This window comes from Netta rufina (genome assembly GCF_964035555.1).
Source record: "Netta rufina genome assembly, chromosome: 1".
In the NCBI taxonomy this organism is placed as follows: Eukaryota; Metazoa; Chordata; class Aves; order Anseriformes; family Anatidae; genus Netta; species Netta rufina.
In genome coordinates this window covers 124,524,392-124,540,006 of record NC_140123.1, presented here as the reverse complement: position 1 = coordinate 124,540,006, position 15,615 = coordinate 124,524,392, and the positions used below count along the sequence as shown (strand labels likewise).

Sequence of the window (15,615 nt, the reverse complement as noted above, 5' to 3'; positions counted from 1 at the left end):
CAGTACAGGTGTGCTTGCTGGTGGGATGGAAGAAACGCGACTTCTCTGAGAAGAACGAGTAACTTATTTATTTTGTGAGGCAAATACTGCTGGAGAAAGCTGTTGAATGAATGCTTTATTCTCTCTTATCTCAATTTTGTGGGTGGAAATACTGTGCCATATGGACGTCCTATGAAACGTATGTTATCTGTGTGATATGTATATGCACATATGCATGTAAATACACACGTGCATGTGCATACCGTACATATATAGATGTGTAGCTGTAGATACGTGCGTGTTCATACTGTATATACACAGAGGTACAGCTGTATACCAGCTGCCATGCTCCTCTGCATATGGAATATGGCCTTTGTTGGGCTGATGGTGCCAGTGACGGGGCAGGGCAGAGACGGGGCAGGGCAGAGACGAGGCAGGACTCCCCCTGCTGCTTGGGATACGCACACCCCGTACCGCACCCGCGCCTATCCCAACACACCCAACAGTCGCGACATGGCCTATCCACCACTCTCCAGACTACAACCCCCAGCACGCTCTGCGCGCCTTCCTACGGCTGCGCCGCACTGTGGACCACGCCGCGCTGCCTGCCGGGACTTGTAGTCTTCCCGCAGCCTACCAGCGCCTACCCCGCCGGAACGCCTCCCCCTCCCAGAGCGCCCCGCGCTGGGGCCGGAAGCTGCGCGGCTCGCCGTGCGCACGCGCACTGCCGCCCGCAGCCAGCGCCGGGCAGGCAGGGAGGGAGAGAGGGAGCGGCGCTCCGCGCGCCTCGGGCCCCTCAGCAGCCAGCGCCGGGCCGGGCCGGGCCGCGCCGGCCGCAGGTAGGAGGGGAGGGGAAGGGACGGGACGGGAAGGGAAAGGACGGGACGGGACGGGACGGGGCTGCTGGAGCGGAGCCGGGAGCCGAGCGGGGCCGGCCCGGTGCTGAGGGAGCCCCCGGCGTGCGCGCGTGCAGCGGGCGGGCGGGGCGGGGCGGGGCGGGCCCGGCGGGAGGCCCCGCGCCTGGAGCACGGCCACAGCCACCGGGCCCGGCACGGCCCCGCCCCGCCCCGGGCTCCCGGCCGCGATCGTGCCTGGCCCGGCATCCCCGGCACCCCCCGTCCGTCAGGGGGACGGGGCTGGGAGGGGGGCCGCGGCCGGCCGCGTGGGGCAGGGGGCTGCCGCGCGTCTCCTCAGCCTGGTGTCTTTATTTGTTATTTGTCTTCCCTTCGTGCCCGGCGGGAGCTCGCCCCCATTCATACTCCTGGAGCGCGGCTCCCTCGTAGCGGGATGCATGGGGTGGCGGTTTTGTGCTTTGCCTCTTGAGGGCGTTTAGTGAAAGCTGAAACTCCAGGCTGGAAGTGCGCGGCGTGAGCTGTGACAACGCCGGGCTGCCGCTTTCGCAGAATTCCCAAATGGAATTCTGCATTTAGTCGTTTCCTCATCTATTTTTATTCAACTTTCTGTTTCTCTAGATATTTTTTTTTTTTTGTTCCCTGACATATATTCTGCTCTACCTGCTTAACGTTAATGACAGACGTAACAAGTTGAGATGCGTTTGTGGGCTATCCAGAGATGGATTGCGACTTTACACCCAGCAGCTAGCTGTTTGAAATCCCTTTTGTATATACTGGAACGGTATGGCAATTAATAGTTTGAATCAGACGAGGCTTTGGTATGTCCGTCCTTGTTTTTATTATGTTGCACTCTCTGGCACGTTAATGCATTGCGCTGACATATGAGTGAGCTAGTTCAAAGCAACTTTGTTTCTACTCAAACTACGGTTGCACCTTTAATTGTGCTTGAGATGTGCCCAAAGGCAGAGGGAAGATGCACAGTAGCTTGAGGCATGGTAATGTAAGATGATGTGGGAGGTAGAGGTTCTCGCAGTGGGGTCCCTTGCCAGAATTTTTCAAACAGTTGTAGTAATGCTTCAGCTCCAAGAGAATATCACTGTTACTGAGACTGTAACTTCCCCCTGAGGTTTCTAAACAGTGCCTTTGTCACATCCCATCTCTAACTCCAGCTCTATACCAGGACGTTTCCCTTTGCTATCAGTGTGCCACCCATTGGTTTTTCCTGATGCATTCCCAGTGTTAAAGTGTTCAGACCTGGCTTGCCTTGGTGGTCCTGTCTGCGCACTGGTCTCAGTGCTGCTCACTGCGTAAGTCACAGGCCTTCCAGTTTAGAAAGGGAAAGGCAGCCATAGCTCATTTCAACAGCACTGAGAAAAGACACTATTACAACAAAAAGCATTCAACTTTTCAGATATTGTAAAAGTTCCTGAAATGCTCTTTATAGACGCTAAAGTGTAAATGTTTATTTAACTGGATTGTTTGGCAGCTTTATTACAACTTCAATGTTTCCGTACAGTGCTACAGCGCTTCTTTCTTTTCCTTTTTTTTTTTCTTTTTTCTTCTGTTGAATAAGTTGAAGTGAACAGAATGGTATGTTTTATTTTAGCCTGTTTGTATATAGCAGCCTTGCTTTGATGTCTTTGTTTCTTTCTTCTTGAGATTGTGGATTTTTCTCAGATGTTTTTCATGTCTTGGAGGGGCAAATGGGCCTAACTCATGTCCTTAAGAACACAAAAGGAAACCGTCTTTAAAGGCAACTGTAAAGGTTGAAAAAATTGTGGAAAGAAGTGTGAGATTAATGGAGCCAAAACAGTGCCCTCCAGAAAAATGAAAATCAAATTTATGTGAAAAAGCATAACATATAACAGTTAACCATGATTCACATCACCTATTTTGTATTTGATTGGTTCTAATTTAAATTAGAAACAGAAGCGGAAATGAAACAGCAGCAGTAACTAGCTAAATTTAGTCGATTTGTTTAAATATTTCAGAAGGCCAAAGAGAGTAAGTGTGCACAGGAGTCTAATAGGCTAGGAGCGAGTCAAGGAAAATAAAAGACAATAAAGGAATTACTCATTTGAGAAAACATTATGAGAGGTTAAAATATTTGAACAGGAGGTTCTGGAATGATGTCATAGACAAACAACAAGTTAGAAAGACCAGGCCACCTCTTCTTTCAGAGAACAAGAACTAAAGATGAACTGATAGGAAAATTATTCAGCTTCATGCAAAGACACTAAACATAACTCCTTGTTAAGTAATACAATAATAATAGAGAAAAAAATCCCCGTATAAACTTCAGAAATAAGTGGCAACGGTCTGATAGCAAGTCATTTTTTTTCTCCTCTCAAGAAAAAAAAATAAAATGTGTCCATAGTCTATTACAACTTTTGAAGTCAAGTGAGTAATGGATTAAATTGGTCTGTTTTATATCCAGGCATGAGCGTGGGATTTTCATGATACAAAATGCAACAGCAAGACATAAGTCTCACAGGAATACTGGTGCTTTTGAATTGTTTTGAAGATCATAGGGGAACTCTGTAAAAACAGCAAAAAGGAGTGTAAAGTACTTCGTGAAAACGTCTAGTACATAGAAAAGCTGCAGAGCAATAGGACTGGAAGTCATATTATGCCACCTCATGAATGTCTCAAACTGTATTAAATGTGTGAATTCAGTAATTTATTATGAAGAAAGAAAAAGTAGGGGTCGTCTAGGCAGGTGATGGACAGTGAATTTCCTTTCACCAGAAATTTTGTGTTTAAAAATTATGTTAGTAGTAGGTGTAGGAAGAAGTGGTAGGAAGTAGTGGTGAATCAGACGTAACTTTTCTATTTATCCATTCATGCTGTAAAAGGGTAAATGGAGTTTGGAACCAGAATAATTCTTGTATTGGGATGAAGTTAATATTTTCTTGAAACATTATTAATGCTCAGTGTCATGAGGAGACAGAACCTAAACGCATTAGAACTGAAAGAAACAGGACTGTGTTCCTGGGTGTGTACCGAGAGTTACACACTGAGTTGTAAGCGTATCTCATAAGATTTTACTTAGCTAGTCACCAACTGCTGAAACTATCTTTATGGTCTAGAATAGTTATTCTTTCTTTTCCTGCTTTTATTTGGTAGTTTGGGCGGCTCGCCAGGCTCAGCAGGAGAATTCATATGTTCTGTGAGAATCTAACCAGTTTGACAAGCGAGGATTTATTTTATTTTACAATCTGGGTTTGATGTTGAGATGATAAGAGTTGCTGGCTTTGGAATTAAATATCCTGTGGCTAAACATCCTGAATGTATTTATCTCCAAAGAAGGCACTGTAAGCCTACTAAATCCAGTGCTGAGGTTACACCTGACACAAAATGCACCTGTTGGTGTATGAAGATGTCACTTTGGTGAACAAACCACTTTTTGGTTGCAAAAAAACCCACAAAGTACCTTTAAGAAATACCAGATAATAATTTTGTCATTATCATTAAACTGTTATTATTATTTTTTTAAAGTAATATGAAGCAGGATGAAGTTGCCTCTTAAAAGATGTAGGACTCCTTTGTAGCTAACGCATACACGGTAGCCTGTTTAACTGTCTGTATGTTCTCAATTTATTATTATTTTCGTATTAAATGATTGGAAGGGAGATTTGCATTCATTGGCTTTAGGAGCAGTCGGTAGGAAGGATGCTAGGTGCTAACGCAGGGAGGCAGAGCCAGCATCCTCAAGCTTTAAACTTCTTGGGCGTTTTGGCTTGGTGTGGCTGATACATCTGTATTATGCAACTCTTTCAGTTGCTGATGTCCAGAGCTTGTACACATTCTGCAGAATTTTGGCTTACTGTTATTTTGTGCAGTTACAATTGCCATTGGTGTCCAATTACCCGGAAGAGCTTTGGGCACATTTCATACCTTTCATAATGCTGAGTCACAGCAACCAATAAATTTGTCGGAGGCAAATTTGTCATCAGGGGATACAAGAGAGAGGTTTTGTTTCAGTGCCTGCGGTCATTCACAACCCCCAAAAAAAGTTGCTTGAAACTACAAATCAAATTTAGTTTATTTTTTAACCTAATTTGTTTAAGATTGTATGGGATTTATTATTTTCATGATACGGAGTGCTGAGAGGTTCACGCTTGTTGTCTTGCAAAGAATGTTTAGGACATGTTAAAAATTTTATGATGACTTTTTTCCAGCAGACAACAACTGTCAAATTACGTAGATACCTATTGGACTATTATTTTTCAAATGCCCTAGGTTTTAGAGAAAATACAGAAAATACGTTGTGGGTCAGCTCGTTCTGTAAAGTGTGGCGAGGAGGTGCTGTAATCTTAATGAAAATAAAAATGAATCTATGCTTTAAAAGAAAAGCGTTGCATTTTAATTTATTAATAGGAGTAATCACTTTTGTTGTTTCATGTACGTGGTCATGTTAGCATAAAGTTATTTTTTTTTAATGTTAGCGTGATCCTATGTGGTTGAAAAGTTTAATTCCCCATCACTAGCTGCTTTGTTTTATGGCTTGTGGGAACTTTTTGGTTGATTGTTCGCTCTGGGTTTATAGAAATCAGCATTCATTTAAACAGATTTGTGTGCACTGCAATGGCTTTGAATGCAGCAGAAAAAACCTGTGTTTGTTATTCAGATCAGATAGGCCCTTTTAATAAATTTGTAGGTGTTTTCCTTTTAAGTTCCCCTGACTTTAAGAGTGAGTGTTTTTTGGCCCTCTTGTTCAAATTAAAAGGTTTCCAAAACTTTGGAAGCTGTATCTGTTGCTTCATTAAATCAAAATAGACCTTTAAAAAATGGGACTAAAACCACATCAGAAATAACTTGGTGATAGTGAATCTGCAGTGTAGTACTAGGTATACTGCATCCATCTATCTTTTATTGTTTTTTCTTTTTTAGTAAAACTGTTTTCTAATAAACCTCAGAAATGCCTTACTACTTAATCTCTTCAGTGTTGCTTGCTTAAAAAGCAAAACCACATAACAAAAAAGCCACCACAAAAACGTAATCATTAAACTTCTTAAGATTGGCTGAAGTGACCAGTTCTGTAGGTGTCTGTGCACTTAAAAAGTAGTCCAGGCTGGTGCGCCAAATCTCTTCTGAGACAACACCAAGTGCCAAGTAATTCTGTTAGTTCTTTTGCTGCAACCGTGAGTATGCTTCCTTGATTTTTTTTTTTTTTTGTTTCTTTCTGTGTGTTTTTCAGTGTGATAAAAGAATAGGGGTTGGCAAACTGATGTTTGCCTACCTTTGGGGACATCTAAAAAAAAAAAAAAAATAAATCTGCAACCCCATCTATGCTTTTGTGAGTGCAGAAGATCTTTCTGAAGGCTACCTGGGAACATGCTGAATTGACCCTTCAGGTTTAGTTGTTTCACAAAAACACCTTTGTATTTTTGTTTTTATTGCATTACATTTTCATTTTGTTTCTGCCTTTTTTTTTTTTTCCTTCTCGTGCAAGATGAGAAATCCTTGAAATGTGTCATCCCTACAAACTTAACATCAGGTCTTCTCCATGTCGTTCTTACAGTGTAGCCTATTTTCTATCTCCGTTTGCTTTTCAGCATGTCTGTTATATTAGCATAACAGTCAATATCGAGCTTTTTAATTAGTCTGTAATTTGATGTTTCACATTGTGCGAAATTGTGCCTCTTCTCAAGCTTTGTTATAATTGACTTAAGGTTGACCTTATTTTGGGCAAGTAGCAGCCAAACTTGCTAAGTGGTCAAAGAACAGCGAGAACATGCTGTATTTATTGTAGATGAAGTGGATCAATACCTGGTTTACTATCGTACAGATTTATAAAGCTGCTAAGACAGAAGCGATTGTGAATTAACTGGTGATGGATGATCTTAAAGGTCATTTCCAATCTAAATGATTCTCTGCTTCTATGGAAGCAAATTAATGGGTACATAATAAAGCAGATTTGAAAGAAATGGAGACGGGCGGGAATTCCGTGATGAAATCCCCTCACTACTTCCATGTTTTGACAACAGCTTCCTAAGACTCTGAACCCTGGTTCAAGGCTTTATGTTCTATCCGAATTCAACCATGAATGTTACGTTGCATTTGAAGCTCCTGTAATTTTTTGACCTCTTGGCTGTCAGAAGGTGGCTCCTGCTTGTTCCTCTGTGAGGTCTGCTGTCGGAGTGTGCGTCCCTGCCGTGCTACGTACGCTGAGGTCTGTCCTTCCTTCTAGTGAGTAGGGCTTGTCTGCTGCTGCAGCTTTCCCAAGCCACAGAACATTCATTTCACGCGATCATTTTGTTTCCTAGTTAGTGCTAGTGTTTGAACTATCATCATCAAAAGTTACTTTGCAGGTCTTTACAAATACTCTGTTTTTTTTATAGTCCTTGTGAGACATATTTTGCAATTTCGTTTTATAGCTGGAGAAAGTTAAGCTAAGGTTCTAGAAATTGGCTGTGTTGTGCTTGAAGAATAGCTTCTTGGAGCTTAGTTAAACATACTTTCCTCTAGTTGTCCTGAGCTTACAGCAGTCTGAGGCCTTTGGAAATTACAAATCAATGCCTTGTCCCTCATGTTTCTACTGATGGGCATTCCATAGACTCCCAGAATTTAACAAAAGAAGCAGATAGAGCCTCACCACAACGTCAGGTTTTCAAGCAACAGGAGGTGGCAGTGAAGAGAGATGTCAGTCTACTGATACTCTGTATGTTCTTTTTTCCTCAGATAACACTGTCAGCAATGCAGAGACTTGGTGGATGTTGTTTCATCTCTCTAGCATGATGTCAAATGTAGGATGCTGCATAAAAGTTTTTCCAGGGAAATAGCATTAATCCCTAGGTAGTATTTGTATCATTATACACCATATATTATTGTCCTGGTTTCAGTTAGAACAGAATTAATTTTCTTCCTAGTAGCTGGTGGAATGCTGTGTTTTGGCTTAGGATGAGAAGAGTGCTGATAACACCCCGATGTTTTAATTGTTGCAGAGCAGTGCTTATACCAAGCCAAGGACATGGTTTTACTATGAAGACTGCGCCTGTCTTTATATGTCTGTGTACTAGGAAGTTTTCTGTCACTTGCAAGAAAGCTGACAGCTTATTTCCTAAATATTTAAATAATTCTCTTAGTATCCTGAACCTGTTGCCTTCAAATTGGCAAAAAGCAAAATAGCAAGGCTTTCTAAAACAAACACTTTGCGGGTAAAAAAATACACCTGTGGTCAAAATGTTGGATTTGTCGGCTGAGGAGAGTAACAAATAGTCAGGTGCTGCATTCAGGGTGGTTGCTTTTTTTTTTTTTTTTTTTTTTTTTTTTTTTTTTTTTTTTTTTTTTTTTTTTTTTTAAAAAATGTTCCCAGTCTTTCATTAAGAGCATCAGAAGGTGATACATCCTGTAATCAGAAGTCAGTGAATTGCTAGGACACCTGTACAGGCTGTGCTATAGGTGTTTGCCATGATACTAAGAAGCACAGTTGTGAGGAAACTTCAGTTCTCCAGGGTGCAGAGAGTCCTGTGGCAGAGCCATTGAGTAACCAAAAATCTCTGTTGGTTGGAATAGCCAAGGGTGATAGTCATGTGGCATTCCTGCGACAGTGATACCTGGTTTACGAAGACAAGTTCATTTTTGTCCCTCTTTTAGATGATTGATACTTGATTTAAGAAGGCAGGGAGTTCCTTTTTGTCCCTGTATAGGTGGTTGCTTGGGACAAGGCAGGTCATTGCAACAAGTGACGACATTTCACAGTGCAAACCGAAGTTCTTTGACTTGACTAGTGAGGAGAAATGCAATACTTTTCCTTTCCCTAGAAATTTTTGCTCTGATCACCTCCACTTTTGATATGGCCTTTGTCTTGATAAGCAAAAGAAACAGGGAACATCGTTTCCTTAGTGAATGCAGACACTAAGGAATAGATGGTGTTTTTTCATTTATTAAAAAATACTTTTTTCGTGGTAGCTAAATTGAGGAGGGGGTCATATGGGGTTGGGCTGGTGCTGCACAAAAAGTCAAAGAGTACATCATGAAAACTCCCAGGGTCACCAAAGATTTTTATCTATAGACAGGAGCATCGAGAAATGTGGAAAATACTATGCTATCTTTAGGAAAGAAGAGATTCGTAGAACATTTCCATGACAACCACCACAGACTTTCACCAGAGGGAGCATTAATTTTGATAGTTCAGAGAAGATCCAGGATTTACTATGAAGAACTCACCATGGGCGAATTTAAAGTGACCACTGGAAGATTTTCAGTTAAGCTGCAACAAAGCTGCTGGAGATGAGTGAGAAAGAAGTATTCCCCTATCTGGTTTAGTCTGGGGGAAAGGCTACATCCTGAAAGATGGAAAAGGATCTTTACAGAAAGTAATTCTTGGGTGACTGTAACGACCAACATACATGTAAGATTGTTTTATTTTCACTCCTAAAGAAAAAAAAGCGTGCTCACATGGAATAGGTCTAAAGATGCTGGCAGTAGATGTGGGAACCAACAGAAGAACTATGTTACTTCAGACTGAGATTTAGGAGCTATTGAGGGTATTATAGAGCCCTTTAGGAAATAACTTTGGATTGAATAACTGTACAAATTAGGCAGAGATATAAAATGGTTGTATGGCCACGCATTGGGACCTTGTTGATATGCTGCTGGTTAGGGACTACTATGAAATAATTTCTGAATTCATTACTACTTGAATTTGAGAACTTCCAAATGCTGAAGGAAGCTTAATTTCTCTGCCTTTAATTGGAAAAAAACTGTCTTCCTAGTTATTTGGTGGGAATTTGTAGGAAGATTTTACTCCAATGTAATACGCAATATGCTTGTGAAAGGATTTTAAGTGTACTGATCGCTCAGAAAATAAAGGGGGTTAGTCAGCAAAGGCTTGTTTTGTCTTGGGAGTAAGAAATAAGCTTAGCCAAAATTTACAGCTAAAGCTTGTAGAGGATGTCATGTTTCTGAAGTTCTAAACATAAAAGAGAACGGGGAAAATGTGAAGCCTTTAGGTAGAGCAGTTGAGGTAAAGTCAGAATTCAAATAATAAACTAATAAAAGCCATGCCTGTATTTTCAATAAAGATGATAAATAACACAAGAGGACAAGGCTGACAGAGCTAAATGGAAGTTATTTCCTCAAAGCCAGAAGCAAATTTGAAAGGAACTGATATATTAAGGTGTGTGATAGACATAAACGAGGTAAAAAAAACATATATGAGGAAGAAGAGTATGATAAGGAAACTTGTTGATGATGAAGCTGGATTACGTCACTGGTATTTAGAAACATCAGAGCATCATATGGAAGGACTGCATAACAGTAATGAGGTGAAATTAGTAATAAGAAATGAAGAATTTCTATAAACTGTGAGCTTTTATGGACTGAAAGTGAAAATGTGGAATGATTACAGGACTATCAAAGTCCTGAAATCCCCAACGAAGGCAAATCTAATCTTGTGAGTTTAAGATGTTTCAGATAAAAGCACAGAATGATTAGTAATGTCCCAGGAGGCCGGAGATGTTATCTGGGCTATTGTGTGTGCCTGTGTTCATGTTCAAGGGCAGATTGACTAGGGTGGCTACAAAGCCTTTTTTTTTTTTTCCTGTTAGATGTGTCCTTTTAGCTTGTATTTTCCAACTGGTAATTTAGTTCATTTTCTCGACTCTAAAATATATAAAGTATTGGCCTTTATATTAACAGTTAAAACATTAAAAACTCAGGGCTCTCTCTGTTTACTGTGCAGGTAGTAGCCATTTGAAAAACCTAAAACCAGGAAACAAATAATGTTACTGCCAAGCATATTGAAAGAAACGTGAAAACTTTAAGCTTAGACACCTAAACACATGAAGAATATAGTCATGTGGGAAGAATGCAGCTGTTACGAATGATGTAGGGAACTTCTGGAGTTCTGAGATTGTGATTTTGTAGGATTTTCAGTTAAAAAGAAGCTATTTTAGGAAGAGTCCTTACAGCAGAATTAGGCTGCTGAATTACCTATGTGATCAGGCTTTCATGTTGCATTCAGTGCTACCTGTGACTGGCTGGTCTTGAATGCAGTAGTGTTGTGTTTATTAGCAGTGTTCAAATGTTGCCTAGTGGAACACAGCTTGAAGGGGATACCTGGCATCTCTTCTGAATATCAGGATTTTTATACATGATTGTCAGGTATCAGTGACTTTAAAAAGAGGCTCTAATAAGAAACGCATTTGGCTAGCCACTGTTTTTAATCTCTTAAAACTCTTTGTGCTAACAGAAAGGAGGTTAGAGTAGACTCTGGTATACATCTGATATATTTTAAAAAAGGTAACCAAAGCTATTGAGAATTTTTGTACACCTGTGTTGCTTCATTTTAAAATAAAGTGCACAACAGATCGTTTGTCACCTGGTGATTCTGTGCTTATGGAATTTGAAGTGGGTAGAGTATCTAATACAATACACTAAGACATTTGAAAGAGACCTTTAAAAGTCCTGAAGAGCCACTTTATATGTAGGATAGTTTCCTAAATTGCGTATTACAGAGCTTCAAATATTTGAAACATACTGTGCATTCTGTACCTGCAGGAAGATTCATGGAAATACGGAGAGATTTTAGAATTCTATTCCTAATGTTGTTTGGATTTAAAGGGGAGATGGAAGAGAATCACAGAATGGCTCAGGCTAGAAGGGACCATGAAAATCATCTAGTTCCAACCCCGCTGCTGTAGGCAGGGACCCCATCCACTAGATCAGGTTGCTCAGGGCATCATCCAACCTGGCCTTGAACACCTCCAAGGATGGGGCATCGTCAATCTCTCTGGGCATCCTGTTCCAATGTCTCACCACCCTCTGAGTGAAGAATTTCCTCCTAAACTCTAGTCTAAATCTCTCTTCTTTTAGTTTAAAACCATTCCCCTTTGTCCTGCCATTATCCTTGTCTTTTTTATAAGTCCCCTTTGAGTACTGAAAAACTGTAATAAGATCACCCCAGAGTCTTCTCTTGTTTAGGCTGAACAGCCCCAGAAGTAGTAGCAGAGTGGAGCATGGAGGGTAGAGACCTGATCCACAGCCCATTTGGTTTAAGGGTAGTCTTTCGATTCAGTTTTATAGCTGTTGATTTATGCTAAGTAACTCCAAAGTGCATCGTTGTACATGTGAAAATTGTCAGGAGTTGATATTAATTTTGATCTACTGAGTTACATAGGAAAACTGGCAATTGGAAATAATAGACTCAAGAAAGGCTCTTCTGTATAAACAGTAACAGGATTGCAGTCTGGGGGTGAGGAAGAGGGGTAAGAATGGCACTTCTCTTTGCAGAAGCAAGTCTTTTCAGTGGTTAAACCATCCTTGCCTGAAATGTGTCTGTCTCCATTTAATTTTTTCTTGTAGGTCTTGTCTGGATTGAAGGAACATGAGAGTGTGTTGAATTAATTTAAAATGTGAATTTGAAGTGCGGGAAGCCTCTACTGACTTCCAAAGTGAATTAAGCTAAGAAGGAGCTAAGATTACTTCACTTCTGAGTGAATCTCAGAAGAATCTCAGTTCCTTCTTAATAAAACGGTTCACTTATGTCTTGCAATCTCAAAGTGTAAAATAAAAGATTGGTGGTCTGATGTGGAAAAACTGGCACACTGAAGTGTAAATTCTGTAAAGTCATTTTACACCTTCAAAGTTATTGGAAGTTAGGTGACAGGTTATAGGGAGGCAGTGGCTGGAAGTGCATGGAGAGGTTCTACAGAGATGGACCATAAACGAATGCGTTGTTGAAGAGTAATCATTCTCTGACTGATTCTGTTTTTAATTGCAATTTAAAGGAATCATGACGACCTCAGGAAAAGAGAATTTCCGACTGAAGAGCTACAAGAACAAATCTTTGAATCCTGATGAGATGCGCCGCAGGCGGGAGGAAGAGGGTCTTCAGCTACGGAAGCAAAAAAGAGAGGAGCAGGTACTGTACTACAGTTGTGATAACCATAACCAGTCGTTAAACATTTGCGTCTTGCACTGTCTACTTTTTTGCTTCTCTCAAAGCTGCTTTGCTTGATTGTTCTTGCCCTGTCAAGTTCATATGTGGTCAGTCTGAAATCGGTCACTTGCAGACTGTACTGCCTCTTCTTCGGGAAGTACAAAATGTGAGGGTGCTCATCATCCACTCAAGTGTAAGATTGACCAGAGCAGCTTGGAAATAACGGTGATTTCTGGAAAGCTGTCTGACCTTGCGCTGGAGGTAGTTGAGGAATCCTTTTTTTTTTTTTTTTTTTTTTTTTTCCCACTTTTATTTTCTGCTAGCTGAGTTGTGGTGGCTCTAATCTTCATTTAAACAGCGGTAAGGTGAAATGAAAAAAATTTTTTATCCATGTTGAGTTAAAGATAGTGACGTGCTTAGGTTTGGAATGGTTGGTCAACTCTGTAATCTGTTCCATTCAATATCCTTTTCATAGTGTCAATACCAGGCACTTTCAAGGAAAGTCTCTAGTTCGGGAAGAATTCTGAGAGCGAATTGCAAGATTTCTTGTTGGAGGTTTTAATTAGGAACAGCAGGCAGTATTTCCAGACCACTGGTAGTACAGAATGTACTCGGTCTTATCTGTAAAGCTGATACTAAATTAGGAAAATGAAGAAGTCATTTTAGGAATCTCTTATCTGTGCCTCTGACCTCCCTTGTACCTGATTACCACAGGTTGCCTAAATAAAGTGTAGTAGTACTTTTATTCTCTTAAAGAAAATTGTAGGTCCTATCTGGACAGAATGCAGTGGAAGTGGAGCTGCAAGCAGTCTTTTGTTATGTTCCTTTACCACTGCAACAGTTTCAAACCTAATGTGCAGGTACTTCTATTTTTATGTATTTGGCACATGGGAGTGTCAGTGGGATGCTTGACTGGCATTGAGGATGACAGAGCTAACATTGCACCTGCTAGTTAGAGCTGTGGTTTAATTATGTGAGGGAACCTGCTTTACTCTTTGACTTGCTTGTTTTCGTTTGTACTCAGTTTTGTGTTCTGATATTTTTAATATATTCTTTGTTTTATTGTCTTAGCATTGATTTTGCATTTTCAGCCTCTGTGGGGAGAATCTTTTGACCTTTTATTGAAGCTTGTTCAAAGTCTTTTTTTTTTTTTTTTCATTTGGCTTTATATCCCACAAAAACAATCTCAAGCATCTGAATTTTTGCATAAACTGCCAACATGTAAAATTTGGCTTAGGTTTGTGTATGAGCAGTGTTTGAAAAGCTTGGGTGGGCACATTGTCCATTAGCCTGGAAGAAACAGCACTTCACAAGGATGCCTATCACTGAACTGGGGCTGGTGTAGATGTACCAGCTTTGCATACTTTTTTTTTTTTTTTTTTTTTTTTCTCCAGAGAAGACTGAGAGAAATAAGCAGCAGGTTGGTGTCAGGACTCTGTCTTGGCTTCCCTCTTTAGTGGTGCAAATCTGACGTGGCTCAGTGCTGGAGTCTTGTTTCCTGAACGCAGAGGAGGAACCTGACAGGCCATGCAGCACTCCTCAATCCATCTTGTCATTTGTCATAATGTTTCTTCCAGTGAGACAGCTGAATTGAGAAGCCGTAGCCTCTCTTTCTCCTGACAATTCTGTCTACCTCCTTTATGTGATAACAACCAAATTCTGTTCATCCCAATATCATATCTTTAGACTACTCTCAAGTGATTATCGCCCAGAGTCTTCTCTTTTCCACAGTAACTCAATTATCCCAGTCTCAGTAGCTGTTCTACAGGTATTTGTTATACACAACAATTTTTCAGGTTTTTTAATATGAGCCTCCCCTGCTAAACTTGGGGTGGGCAAGAAAGTAATTGCCTGGAAGCTAGAGATAGCTGGACCGTGGAGAGTGGGCAGTGAGTGGGCTTCTTTTCAGGTGATACTGTATATAGTTTTTATTATGCATAATATGTCATGTTTATGTTGGCCCTCAGTTCAGCACTGCTTTTATTAAATATTTTTTCTCTTTAGTTGTTCAAACGGCGAAATGTTGCAACAGCTGAGGAGGAAGCGGAGGAGGAAGTTATGTCAGATGGTGGCTTCCATGAGGCTCAAATGAACAACATGGAAATGACTTCTGTAAGTGTTGAGACAGGATTATTGTTCATTGAAACTGAGCAGGTCTGTCATGCAGTGACTTGAGGGGAGCAGAATTGCACAAAATCGTGGAAAACTCGAAGAGCGTATGGACGGACAACTTGCAAACACCTGTATCAGTGAACTGACCTGAAACAGATTATGTTATGGGTAGAGCGAGTGGTTGCTCAGTGGATATGCCTTCAAGAAAATGAAATAGCATTGTTCCAATCAGGCTGATCACTTCTTGGTTTTGATGTTGACCATTATGGGTGATTTTATCAACTTCTGCCCAGAGCTGTGTATTTTTTTTAAATATGAAACTCGTAATGCTTGAAACGTGGAAATACAAATGAGTCAATGTGTTCTTGCAATCTGGAAAGTAAAAAGAGGCTGGCTGGAAATCTCCGTTAGCAAACATTCAAGTGGCAGAAATTTAAACCAGAATGTTGGAAACATAGCTAGACCTGTTTAGCTATCTGCAAGTGTCCTTGAACTCCTTTCAAAGCTGGAATTTCATCCTGCAGGAAAGCATTGTTTTAGTAGAAATTTATTTTTTTCTGCTTTTTTCATTTCTGTACTGCAGTCTTCTCCCTGTAAAGGAAAGGAAAATGGTAAGGGATTCAGGCTGTAATAGGGAGGATAAAGAAAAATAGGACTCAGTGTGGACTGTAAAGTTTGATCTTTGATCCTCGTATTTGTTTTTGTGTTCAGAGTATGCTTTGATGGAAATCAGGCTGCTTTTGATTACTGCTGGTGGTTAGACCAGTTTTGAAAATTACTCAA

The 15,615-nt window shown here is 40.6% G+C and overlaps 1 protein-coding gene across 1 annotated transcript in view; it reads left to right on the top strand.

Annotated features, from left to right (window-relative positions):
• Positions 1-700: 700 nt before the first annotated feature.
• Positions 701-15,615, top strand: part of KPNA1 (karyopherin subunit alpha 1) — a 56,417-nt gene continuing 41,502 nt past the window's right edge. Inside the window, exons 1-3 of the mRNA XM_084299215.1 lie at positions 701-818; positions 12,569-12,702; positions 14,725-14,832. Coding sequence (XP_084155341.1) covers positions 12,574-12,702; positions 14,725-14,832 — 237 coding nt within the window. The 5' untranslated portion in view covers positions 701-818; positions 12,569-12,573. The remainder of the gene's footprint in view (positions 819-12,568; positions 12,703-14,724; positions 14,833-15,615) is intronic.